Genomic DNA, 13,341 nt, shown 5'->3' with positions numbered 1-13,341 from the left:
TCGAATTGTTAGATTCCACAAATGATAATCCATTAAACACGGGATGCGAGTAAATCAATCTTCGCTGGTTTGTTTCACATCCTGTGCATGGTTTACTGCTTCCCCATTGCACCAGATGCATTCATACTTAATTCTTGTATGAGACCAATTGCTTGTTTGCACAAAGTATAGAGATGGAAAATGTAGATTCAAGTAAAACCAACTTTGGCACTTCTTTCATCTACTGCAGAATACTTAAAAGTTCTGCTAGACATTCTTAGAAGATCTTTAAAAGGCCCATTTGTGTTTGCCTGTGACAATTTTATGCACTTTATATGCTTGGGTATGTAATGCTTTTAGTTTCAGAAGTTGAGCTTTCTCTTTCTATTGTTTCCCCAGGGAATTGGAAATGGCATTCCCATTGGTGCAGTGGTAACAACTCCTGAGATTGCAAAGGTCTTGACATACCGCACTTACTTTAACACGTTTGGGGGAAACCCTGTATGCGCTGCTGGTGGTTTAGCTGTTCTGAGAGTAATTGAGAAGGAAAAGCTTCAGCAGAATGCATTCGTTGTCGGGTCATATCTGAAAGAGCGTCTTACTTCCCTTAAGGACAAGCACGAAAGTATAGTTCCTCTCTATTTGTTTTAAATATCACATGATCTGAACATCATCTAAAAATTTCTTGATTGTTTCTCTTCTTTGCATAAGACCTCTTGTATATATATGCAGTTATTGGGGACGTGAGGGGAAGAGGTTTGATGCTTGGAATTGAACTCGTAACCGACCGTCAGCTAAAAACTCCAGCAAAGGCTGAAATTTTACATCTTATGGACCAGATGAAAGGTCTCTCTCTCTCTCTCTCTCTCTCCGTGTGTACATACACAGTTAATTTGTATTGATAAAATTTTACTCTGATATCTCAGAGTTGGGAGTGCTGGTCGGGAAGGGCGGGTTTCATGGAAATGTATTTAGGATCACACCTCCCCTCTGCTTCACCAAGGAAGATGCTGGTTGGTTTTTTCTTCTTTTGTTTTAGCCTTGTTGCTATTCCAAGCAGCTGTCTATATCTTTTCTCTTTTTTCCTAAACCAAGCAATTGTCTATCTCTGTGGTTGTAGATTTTCTTGTGGACGTGATGGACTACACACTTTCAAAGATGTGAAGTCTACAAGGATCAAGTGTCAAGGTCGATTATGCATTATGATTCTCTATTTAACCATCAATATAATGGATTGTTTTTATGTGTATCTATCTGATCGTCTGCTGGTAATGTAAGTTGTTCATACACGTTCCGGTTTCTATGGAATAAAATGCTCTAGTCTTGCTGGAAGCTGATGAGACACCACCTCGTTGTCTCTCTCTTCTTTTGCAGCCTGGACTTTTCTCATAATCAAATGTCAAATTTGATCTCAGATAAAGACCAATACTCAATCTTACTTTAAATTTGCCAGTGCGTAGATCTGAAAATTGTAATTTTGTTTTTTTTGTTTTCTTTTTTTGCTTCTAATCAAAGGGGAAAAGGATTACAAAGGTGGGTCTCTCCCACTCTTAAGGCCTGTTTGGGAGTGCGATTTCAATAAATGCGATTTTAAAAATTGCGTTTTTAAAAATTGCATTTTTAAAATCGCTACTTTTTAAAATCGCACAGGCGTTTGGTAAAACATACTAAAAGTATTTTTTTTATCAATTGAGTGTTTGGATTACATTAGCATATAATTGCGGTTTCATGACCAAATTACTAATAAGGATGAACAAGACAGAGAGGATGAAGAAAAAAAAAAAAAAAAAAAAAAAAAGGGTTTTAATATATTTTAGGTGGGTATTCTTGGTATTTTTTTTCATTCCCGTTCTAAAAAAGGTAACTATTGCGCCAAATATCTTTTTAATAGAAATCGTGATTTTGTTTTAAATTCGTACTTTTTCAAATAAGCACCCTCTAATCAGCTTATGGAAATCGCAGATTTTTTTGCGATTTTAAAATCGCAATCCCAAACACCCTAAAGTTGGGATTTGGTTTAAAATCGCAGATTATTTTTAAAAAAATGCACTCTCAAACACACCCTTAATCCTAATGAAGGAGAGAAAAGGAGAACAAATGGGAATACTTTCAAAAACATTGTGAAAAGTGGCCTATTTAGCAATCGAGTGTGCTCTCAAGTTAGCACATCTTGAAACTTTCGACGCGATTTGAAAATTGTAATGTGTGATCACAAAGTTATGACCTTTAGATGTTTTAGGGGTTTTTATTTTTTTTGGGAAACAGGTGTTTTCTTTGGTATGTAATGGGGTTTTCTGAAATATTTTATGGACAAACCACAGGGAAAGCAATAGCAAAATAAAATGTCATAACTTGAGGTTATTGTTATAATTATTCGTGGAATCAAAATGAGAATAGATTTTTTTAAATGGAAATGCTATAGGGAACTCCCTTTCCAGTCACTCCAGGCTTGGAGAATGGCTTCAAAAGCTCATATGGCACAACCCCAGCTCCGCTCCTATTCTTCAAGTTCCTGTTAGCATTCCTCTCATCGACAGTCCCTTCAATCTCCGTCAACCTCCCGTTAAACCGTTCAAAGGCCGCCTTAATGATCGGGTCTTCGGCCCACGCCGGCTCTATTGTGTCTCCTAAATACTCCTCGTCAGGAGAATGATTTGATAGGATGTCCAAAACAGCCATCACTCTTGTCGCTTGAATTTGTGAAGGGAAGCATTGTAAGAGTGCGCCTTCGGGCTTTTTCAAAAAGTTTTTCCAAAATTCTTCAGAAGGGTCTTCAGTGGGCATATTTGTTCTGGCGACGGTCGGTCGGTTGGGAAAATAACCTGCGTAAGTGTATTGTCCGAAGTTGACGGCAGCATGGTGGCCAGATGTAACCCATACAATGGTTGTGATGATTTGGATGAGGTCTTTTGGGGTCTTTAGAACTGGCCACCATGGTTCGTCCTTTTTGTCAGCGTGGCCTAATGTTCGGATTTCAGTCCACCATTGTTGTAGCTCTTGATCAGACTCTATAAGGCTTGGGTTCGGGTAATAGTGGTTCACATAGTCACTCACCCATTCTTTGATTGCGTCCCAAAGGAGGAGACCGTCATTGGCAAAAGGGTAATCCTCAATTGTGAGCTTTAAGCCATGTGGAGCACTTGGATCTTCAACAGCCATTCCCCTGTATGTTAAGTAGAAAAAATCAAGAATTTGGTCAACATCGATTTGAGAGAGAGAGTTCATGTGAGAAAAAAAAGCTCAAACTCGAAAACTGGTATACAGTTGTTAAAAACAAAAACCATTTTACGATAATTAAAGAAGGTTTTTTTGGTCAATCGAAAATATTTTTGGTTTGACCACGATTTACCAAACATCGAAAATTGGGAAATCATTTTACGTTGAAACAAACGGAGCATAAGTTAAATCATCAGTTATTCTGAAAACTTATGTGGGTAGAAATCAATGAATTTTTATCATTTATATATTAGTCCTCTAATATTGGAGAAAAAGATATTGGTTTAGTTATGAAATCACCTGTTAATTAAGTCAGCTGGTAATGCCTGCAAGTTGAACTGCCACTGCTGGTCATAAGCAGCGGAGCTCAACTCCCCGGAGTATTTGGCAGGTGCGAATGAGGTCTCAATGATCCCTCCTGCATTAATAAGTGCTTCTCGAGCAAGAGCGTTAATCTCCATAGTGTACCGGAAATGAGGGTGCAATAGTCTATAGATCGGGTGGACCACACTGAGTTGCCTGTTTGTTGCGATTATGTAAGGTTCTGTAGCACAATGAGTTCTTAGCCTGCAAAAGAGATGAAAACTTTCCTGTTAATAGTGTGATACAATAATTTTCATCTTTAGCCTTATATATATATATATAGATGAACAAATTAACGGGAAAGAAAATTGAGAAGTGGAGCATACCAATGACTAACAAGTTGGTGATAACCAGAGTCATGGGCAAGAACATGAACTTTGGCAAGCCTCCATAGCCAGATACTTGTAGCATCCCAACTAGGCACGTGAACCTCTTTCCACTGTGGCTTTCCATCCATTGGTGGCCGAGTCAGCTCAATGGCCAATGGCCTTAAGGTGCCATCTGGGGTTAGGAAGAACAGCGTCCGTGATCCATACAAAGTTGTCCCTTTAACCTCTCTTACTTTGCTCACATATGGTAATAATAGGTCATGGTAATCTAGAATGAATAACTTCTTCTGATTTATGGCCTGCATGTATACACATGAAATTAATTATACCAAATTTATGTGTGACAGAGAAATGATGATGACTATTTAGGAAAAATGATCTTCTTCATTTTAAATCTTCCCAATTTTCTCCAGTTAGTGCATTTAGAAGAGCAAAATTCTCCAAAAATTTTAACCTCAAAAAAATTTGGACAATTTTGCCTTTCTAAATGCACTAATGGGAGGAAATGGAGGGGATTTGAAATGAAAATGATCATTTTCCGACTATTTATAAGTTACCTCCTTGACCGTCATAAAACCTCTGATATCTCGCTCAATCATTTCTGTAGTGATTGCTGATTCTGGGGGGCCATAAATCTTTGGGTCGAGTTTACTCTTCAACGGCCATTCCTACAAAAATTTCATACAATTTTGTTTCTTTTTTTTTTTGTTTCATTTAGACCAAAGATTTTAAGAATGACCCTTATGCCTTGCGAGATGCAATTTTGAATGTCATAAAAAGATTTGGCTTTTCTCACTAGACACCAATTAATTTTTAGATGAGATGGGCAAAAGTCCAATCCAACAGATGGGGTTATATAGAGCGAGGCAGAGGCTAAAGATGTTTAGGTGGGCGGTTAAAAAATGCCTTATATTTGCTATATGCTCGTCCACATGGGTTATGAGCGGATTTTTATCCCCTTAATTCCCTGCTTATTAATTGAAAGTCCAAAAATCATACCGTAACCAACTGAATGCTGCAGGGGTTGAGACCAGCAAGAGTCTGCCTACAAAATTCGGCATCCCTAAACCAAAAGAACTTGTCTCCTGCATGCATGCACGTGCAAAAAAACTAGCATTTAGAGAAAAGCTAGGTAGAGGCATAAAAAGAAAAAAGGAAAGAAGAGATATATATGTTAACATCTCACTATCCATTGTCTCAGGGGTCTCAAAGCGCAACATATTTTCTTCAGAATCAGTGATGGCCTTGAGAATCCTGGGCAGGAGGGTGCGGAGGAATTCTTTGTTTTGGTTTTTGAGGGGAGGCAAGTTAAGCCCCTCGTTGAAAAGCGAATCGATGGCGGTGAAGTAGGGAAATCCAAGGTCAGCGTCGATGATTGCCGTCTCTATGGATGGTACCACCGCATGCAACACTGAGTATACTGAGTTGGCTGAGAATGTTAGCTGTTTTACTTCCGCGAAGCACTCATCCCGAGGAACATACACGCTGCTGCTTCTTTTCTCCGACAATGGATCTATGTATATATATATATATATATATACAAATCATCAAATATTGTTAAATGAAGCTTATTGATAAAAATATAAAAGCATGAAGCCGTTGATATTATATTTTATTTGTTTATTCTTTATTTTCCTCTACCCTAGGAAATTGGAAAACCATCGCAGGTGAAGCGCCGACAATTTGGGTTGGTGTGTCGAGTCGACTGAGAACTTGTTAAGAGCCAACCATTAAACGATCTATTTACTCTTTAACTTAAATATGTAAATTATTATTTATATCAAAAGCTTAAATTTGTAGGAATAGGTAAATTTAAACCTAAATTAAATGTTAATTTAAATGGATGGTGATTTGACGGAGTCAAGGTTTGATCCCAAGACTTTTGGCTCTAATACCATATTGAATTCCACTTATCCTAAAAGCACTGATATCATGTTAAATACCCACAAGTGGTGATTTAATTTGGTATGAGAGTCATTTGTGATTGAACCTTACTTCCGTCAAATCACCCTATGTAAATTAAACATTTCACATGTTAGACCTCATCTATTAAATGAGAAGTTGAGCCCACACATGATAGAGCGTATTAAAGTGTTGATTAAGTGATTAAGAGCATGCTTGTGATTGCATTTTAGAGCTTAAAAGGTGCTTTAGTACTATACCTAAAAAGGTGTGTCAAATAAAAGCTAGTAGCCTAGCATGTTTAGTAAAAAAATTTTAAAGTATTTTTTTTGACTTTTTTACTCTAAAAGTGGCCAAAACTTAGAAATAAAGCTTTTGCTAAAAAACGTTTTTTGACGTAAAAGTTGTATTTCTCAAACACAATCTTAAACATACTCTAAATTTACATCTTTTTATGAACTTAAACTTTTTAGATAAATGATAATATTAAATAAGTGACAGCATGACATGTTAGATTGGTTAACCCAACCCACACAACCCATTTACTGAATAGGTCCAGTTGGGTTAACCCAAATACAATATATTTGACCCGTTATTTTAAAGTTTTAAGTTAATAAAACGTAAAATTCATACTAACTTTGCACCTTTTTCAGTGCGCTGGCGTCCAGTCCTGCAACGTCGGGGATAAGGGTGTTGTTTGCCGCCAAGTACTAATCTTTTAAGATTTGCACTGCTATCAGGATCTCCAAGATCGTTGTACACATCATAATCATACACCCTTTCAAAGCTCTTGCGTTCTCCTTTGCCGTTGCCTCGCAAAATCACAAGCTCTTCTTCTCTTAGCCTCCTCAGCCCATCTGGTGTCTGGGATGGTAAGTATGACTGCTCCCCCATGCACAGAATAAACATAAGTCTCGAAGTAAAAAAAATAAAAAATAAAAATAAAGAAAATCGATATGAAAGTCTTGAAAGAGACAATATTAACCTTCCATTGTTCTTAAATTATGACATACATGTGATTTTATTTTATTTCCCATCCCAAAATAAAATAGGACAATATAGTATGTCCTTTATTAGTAAAATGATAATGATTTAAGGAAAAAATAGTTGAAATAATAATGTGCAATATATGCGTTCAAATTTTAAGTGTTTTGGAGAATTAATTATAGAATTATCAGAAACGACAGAGAACTTCTTTAAGAATTAATAATTAATTAATTCTTAAAAATTATTTTTTTAAGAATTAAAAAGAAAAAAGATATTAAGGATTAATGAGTGGTTGAGAGGACACATTCCATTTCGGACGGGACCAATTTTGAATCTGTGATAGATGCTTTTTTTTTTTTTTTTGTAAGATGCTAATCCAATAAAATATTGACAACTTATTTCACATGCACGATAACTACTCGACACTGCATGCACGCAAATTGATCTCTGCTGGTCCATGCATCTTGCTGGCTTTCATCGATCATATATATATATATATATATATATAAGGATGAGATGGCCAAAAGCATGGGAAAAATGTGAAATAGAAAAATATTCAAATGAGATTGTTAATATTTATTTTATGACAATATTTTAAAGTTAATGTATTTAATTTATAAAAGTGTATATGAAGTTAATATTATTACTTTTAAAAAAAAATTAAAATCATATACACTATTAAATTGCTTATTTTAAATTTTAATTATAAAATGATATTTTTATTTTATTTAAAACAAAGAGAATCATCACACCACAAATTAAATGATCGACTTATATATCGTCATGAGCTAGTCACATCAGAACTGATAACTATTCATCGACAGGCTTATCCTCATCCACTAACATGCACCTTTCCCCGCCCCACAACCCCCCCCCCCCCCCCCCAATCAATCTCTTCATGCATGTATCTAGCTACCAAAACATTATGTTAAGCTGCTGAATATGGGTGTTTCAAAAATGTGGGTGGCAAAATAAAAAATGTAAAATCTTTTAACAAAACATTTGTTGACGATCGAGGATCTGAATGTTTGATAAACACTTGAGGACAAAGAGGAGATCATGCTGACCTTGTTTGCAAAGAAGACCCTCTTCTGGGGATTGTCATGCTTTGAATGAACCCATGAATTAGAGTTGATATGAACAGGGCCATTAGAGAAGCCAGTGAGGATAATATCCTTGAGGAACATCTCCTTGTGGTGCTCATTCTCTACTAAAATGGCCCCAACCTCCCCGAAATCTGCTGGAACTTCAAAACTTGACTCGTATTTCACTTCCTCCTCCTCTTGGCTCGTCTTGTGTGCATACCCTTTAATTGTCTCCTTCTCTAATCCCGTCCCTTCAAATTACACAAATATATTAGATACACTACTTTACAGAAATTAAATATGACAGCATATATCCATATTATTCAATAATGGAGGTTTGGATCCATCACCCACATACATCCATACCTACATTTATATCAAATATGCATATCTTACATATATTCATCACTTCCTCCTTTCTTGGTACGTTTTTTTTTTGCTTCTTCTTTTATACGAGTAAGTACAAGAACAAACAAAATCAAATCTTGCCACCAAACTAGACACAGCTTCATAGGAAATTTTCAAAGGCAGAGAAGGCTATCAAAAATGCTGGTGATAAGGAGATGTTTGTGTTAGGTGGGTTTCATCTGCAACTTCGTCTAAAGCCCGTCTTCCCGAGAGCCTCGTCTAGAGTCTTGTCTGAAAACCGTCCGGATGGGCTTCAGACAAAGTTGCAGACGAAACCCTTTTTATGAAATCCTTAGCTTTTTGGTCTACATACATCATCCTCTCCAGGTTAGAAGGAATTCGTCCTCAAATTCACGTCCTCGTTATTGAAGTCCGTAGGAGTAGTTCCACCCGTTCCCCCTACATCAGTGGTGGAGATGTTCTTGTATCGCTTGGGTGAGTGAGTTACGTTAGTTGTAATAATCTTTTCCTTTCTCAATAATTAGGCTGAGGACTCAAAATCACATCTCAAAGAATAATAAGCTTTAGGGCTTCCAAGAGAGTAATTTAAGTTGTAGCTAGCATAATAATCTGTTCAAAGAACAAAAAAAAAAAAAATTACATGAATTCTTCCAAGTTGAGAGATTACTTACTAGGATCAAGGTGGGTGCTAACAAGCTCCAATAGGAGTGTTTTACCAAGTAAATCTTTTATATCATCTAGGCCTCTGGCTATCCCAAGGTTTGAGAGGAAGCCACCAACACTAAGTTTCACGGTTACAATGGCTTTAACAGAAGTGGGCTTCTGATCATCATCAGTAGCAGTACTTGCTACAGCTTTTATGCTGCTGGGGATGAAGCGGGCTCGAACACTATTGTTCTTTTTGTGCCTTGAGATTGGAAGTAGTAGTGCTGAAGCATTGCCATGATTGCCGGCATAGATGGGGGGCTTGAGCAACAGGAAGGGGGTTCGGGTTTGAGTTAGCTGTGGTTTCATCAACATCTTTTTGAGTTAGAGAAGCTCCTATAGCTGTTAAGGTTTTATAGGAGTTATGTGTGGCTATTGGCCAATTTGAGCACGTGATCTATCTAGAACAGGATGTTGATAAATATGAGGAAGAGCGTGTATGAGATTGTGTTTGAAAAATATAACTTTTAAGTTAAAAAACGCTTTTAAACAAAAGCTTTATTTTTAAACTTTTGTCAAAAGTGCTTTTTGGACCCTTAAAATTGTTTTAAATTTTTTTATCAAACAAATATTTTTTTTCTTCAAACGGACTTTTTGAGTGTTAAAAGCACTTTTAAGTCCATCAAACGCAATTCCAAACAAGTCCTAAGTCGTTAATTTGCACGTGAAAAAACAATGGAAAATGAGGCTCAAATCGTCAAACTAAATTTTATGCTTTTTATCCTCATTGAGCTAGAACTAGCTAGAAGGATATAATAGTATCTTGTACAAGTTTTGTATAAAAATTGAGAGAAAATTTCACTTATACTTCTAATTTTTCTTCATTTTTGCAATCATATGTTAAAAATCGAAAAATTATTAATTTAGGGTCACCATTTTTTAGAAGTTTGTAATATCAATCTTGCCGTTCAAATTTAGTGCTAAATCTTAACATAAAAAGTGAAATTCTCAAAATATTCTCATCCAAATTCAAATGTATTTTTTGTAATTTTATAAACGTCTTAAAGATATTTTGGAGATTTCACTCATCAACCGTTTGATTTAACGCTGAGTTTTAACTGGATGATTGACATTGCAAACTTCTAAAAGATAGTTATCTTAATTTGACACTTTTAAAATTTAAGGGGTATGATTACAAAAGTGATAAAATATTAAGGATAGTAAGTGAAGTTTTCTAAAAAAAAATAATCATTGAATCAATACTTGTAAAAAACCAACTAAAGTTTTAAAACATTTTCGGTTTACCAGAAAACCCTTATTAAATTTTTCGTAAGATAGTTTTTGTTTTAACAAACATAAACCATTTCCAAAATTTGAGCCGACAAAAAGTTAATTGATACAAACGTAATAGTCAACCTCGGCCATACAAAAATGCCTACCTACTGCATTAGCCTCTAACCAAAATTTCCAAGCATATATGGTCAATTAAGATTCCCCGGCCCACTCTCATATCAATCCAATTATGAAAATACTCAAGGATATGAGTACTTTTCGAGTGATGCTTGAAACAACAGCTGATGGTCGGCCATATGAAATAACAAATGGCTCTATTATTTGAAAACACCAGATGATATATATATATAATATTTGCTTGAGAATAATTTGCATAGGGTCGTAATACAAATTAAGTCGTTTGTGCCTTCCAATAATAAGTTGACACGAGCTTGAAATAACAAAGGGCTCAATTTTGAAAACACCCGATCATATATCTTTTATCACTTATGGATGAAAAAAAACCCTCCGCAACCCATTCTGAACGCCACAAGTGAAACGAGTGTAGTTTTTTTTTTTTTATTTATTTATTTATTTATTTATTTTTTAAACGAGTGTAGTTATTATAGCATTTTTTTATTTTATAATTATTTAACAATATTAGTTAATGTGGCAATTTTAACTTGTTATGAAGATTCAACTCTATAGTATGATCTTCTCAACGTACAGCTGTCCGCGGAGAGGCCAAAAGATTATTATATGGATTGCATGATGATATGATATCTAATCCATTTGGATGAATCAACTGGGATCTGGATTTTTTGGTCTCCATTTGAGATGAATCAGCTGGCCCGGCCGGGTCCACTTTTGTTTTCCCTTCTTGGGTGTTGAATTATTGATGATTATGCCGGTTGGTATATCTTTTATCACATGATGTGCTTCTGAGTGATGATAGAGAGAACACCGGCGTGATGCATGCCCATATTTTTTAATATATATATTTTTAATTATAATATTAAAATATATTATTTTAATATTAAAAAATATTAAAAAATAAGGTGTGCATGACGTGTTCTCTTTATCATCACTTTGTGCTTCTCCAGCTGTATGCGAGAATCGAGATGATCCAAAAGGATCCGCTCTATTTTTTTTCCCTTGCCTAAGAGGTAAAATGGTTTTAAAAAAAAGCATGAAAAGCTTGATGGCTGGTGGGTTTCTAAGTCTAATTGTAGAATGTGCATGCAAAGGGCACATGGCCCTTAGTTCGTGAGGTCTTTGTGATTGCAGTCTTCCACATGTTGTATTGTACAACGACTCTGGCTTTCGGCAGAGTAAAGATATATATATATATATATATATATATATATATATATAAAGAGAAAAAAACAAAAAGTACTCGTTTCTGGGGCTGCCCTATAGTACGGCCATAAGGCCCATAACATACAAAATTAAAAAAATAATAATTCATGAAACATTTTTAAATCCTTTGAGTTGCCAAGGACCCCACACCAATAAAGGTTGGTTTGCCCTTGCCAGATGTCATGGGTGGTCCACAAAATTAGAAATTAGAGAAAGAGAGGAGTAAATCTATATATACAGTAAATACATCACACCTTCACTCTCGGCTAAGCCTTCCAATCTCATGTGGCTGATTTTTACAACCAAAAAAATCAACACCTTTTGGTTGTGAGGATCATTCCACATGGGATTGGGGGTATGAGAGAAATTTGGATCATCTCTAACTCAAATAAAATAGAGAAGAGTTAGTTCCTTTAAAAGGAAAGGCAAAGTTGCACTAAAAAGATGAAATGGCTATTTTGTCCCTATTTTTTACTAGAAAGGATCCGATTCCATATGGGAAGGAGATGATGCAGATGATTTATAGAATTATTCTTTTAAAAGACGTAACCCCAAGGAGTCACAATCAACCTTGACACCTAGAAATAATGGAGTCATGGCCCTAACTCTTTCAATGTAATGTCATCTTTCAAACAATCAATGATAAGTTGAAGTATAACAATCAACCTTGACACCTAGAAAATAATGGAGTCATGGCCCTAACTCTTTCATTGTAAAGTCATCTTTCAAACAATCAATGATAAGTTGAAGTATAACAAAAAGGTTGAATGTTCAAGTGATGATAGATAAACAATATGAATAGTCCACTAGGGATTCTATAAATCCAAGATTAAGTAAGGAAAATGAGAGGCAATTAAACCAAGCCCGAAAGACTTGTTTAAGACCGTAGATTGCCTTATTTAATTAATCTGTAAACATATTTATGAAACATAAGGGGTTGTTTCATAAATATTTCTTCTTCTAGAGAGCCGTGTAAAAAGGCATTAGACACATCCAATTATCTAAGAGGCCAATAATAATAGTGCAAGAATTATGCAAATGCTAGATGGTCGGCTTAGTAACATGATTGAATGTCTCGGTGTAATCTAGTTCTCCACCATGTTGTTGAAATTCCTTAGTTACCAATTGAGCTCTAAATTTCTTTATAGAGCCATCGGATTTTTGTTTTACTTCGGAAACTCTATAATTTATTATATATGTATCACATTCTTGTCACGAGGTCAGGAACAAAAGTCTCATGTGCAGTTTGCTTATAAGGCATCAAATTCTGCCTGCATGGCACATTGCCACTCACTAAACTTTGCAGCTTGTGTATAAGAAATTGGGTTAAGTGGGAACCAATTTGGACACTGTTAAGAATATTATGTTATGGTTATTTACTTGTTATTTGCTTCCTTAGGTATTATTAGTCTACTAGGTTTACTTTTCCTTAGTTTACTAGGTTAGTTGCCTCTCTATAAATAGAAGCCTCTGTATTCATTATCATTATTAGAATAGAGTATCAATACAATGTAGTCCATTGTGTGTTTCCGCTCTCTCTATTATTCTTCTGCTCTTCTATATCTCTCAATTATTCCAACATGCTATCAAAGCATTCTAACATGGTATCAGAGCCACCTTCTGTGACCTTCAATAAACGTCTTTGACATTTTTCGGCGCTCCCTCTAACGACCTCCCAATTTCGGTCGTCGGCGCCCCGCCAAGCGGTTTTTCGCTCACAATTCGGCGCTCCCTCCGTCAACATCCCAAATCAGGTCATCGGTGCGCCACCAAGCGGTTTTTTTTTTTTTTTTTTTTTTTTTCTCGCTCAAAATCTCTTCCACTCCTTTAGATCT

At 35.7% G+C, this 13,341-nt stretch overlaps 1 protein-coding gene and 1 long non-coding RNA gene across 2 annotated transcripts; one reads left to right on the top strand and one right to left on the bottom strand.

Moving 5' to 3' along the window:
* The first annotated feature begins 382 nt into the window (after positions 1-382).
* Positions 383-1,426, top strand: LOC132164577 (uncharacterized). Its single transcript, XR_009438395.1, has 4 exons — positions 383-604; positions 712-825; positions 906-992; positions 1,100-1,426. It is a non-coding gene; the product is annotated as an uncharacterized LOC132164577 (long non-coding RNA).
* Positions 1,427-2,303: 877 nt separating this feature from the next.
* Positions 2,304-9,250, bottom strand: LOC132163184 (linoleate 13S-lipoxygenase 2-1, chloroplastic-like). Its single transcript, XM_059573370.1, has 9 exons — positions 8,902-9,250; positions 7,844-8,112; positions 6,434-6,671; positions 5,074-5,400; positions 4,887-4,972; positions 4,445-4,555; positions 3,885-4,186; positions 3,496-3,762; positions 2,304-3,142 (listed from the first exon to the last, which is right to left on the bottom strand). The coding sequence occupies exons 1-9, from the start codon at positions 9,248-9,250 to the stop codon at positions 2,383-2,385; spliced, it is 2,709 nt and encodes a 902-aa protein (XP_059429353.1). The 3' UTR covers positions 2,304-2,382.
* Positions 9,251-13,341: the final 4,091 nt, after the last annotated feature.

This window comes from Corylus avellana, chromosome ca10 (genome assembly GCF_901000735.1).
Source record: "Corylus avellana chromosome ca10, CavTom2PMs-1.0".
NCBI classification, from domain to species: Eukaryota; Viridiplantae; Streptophyta; class Magnoliopsida; order Fagales; family Betulaceae; genus Corylus; species Corylus avellana.
Note: the sequence above shows the minus strand (reverse complement) of the source record. Positions and strands in the feature narration are given on the sequence as shown.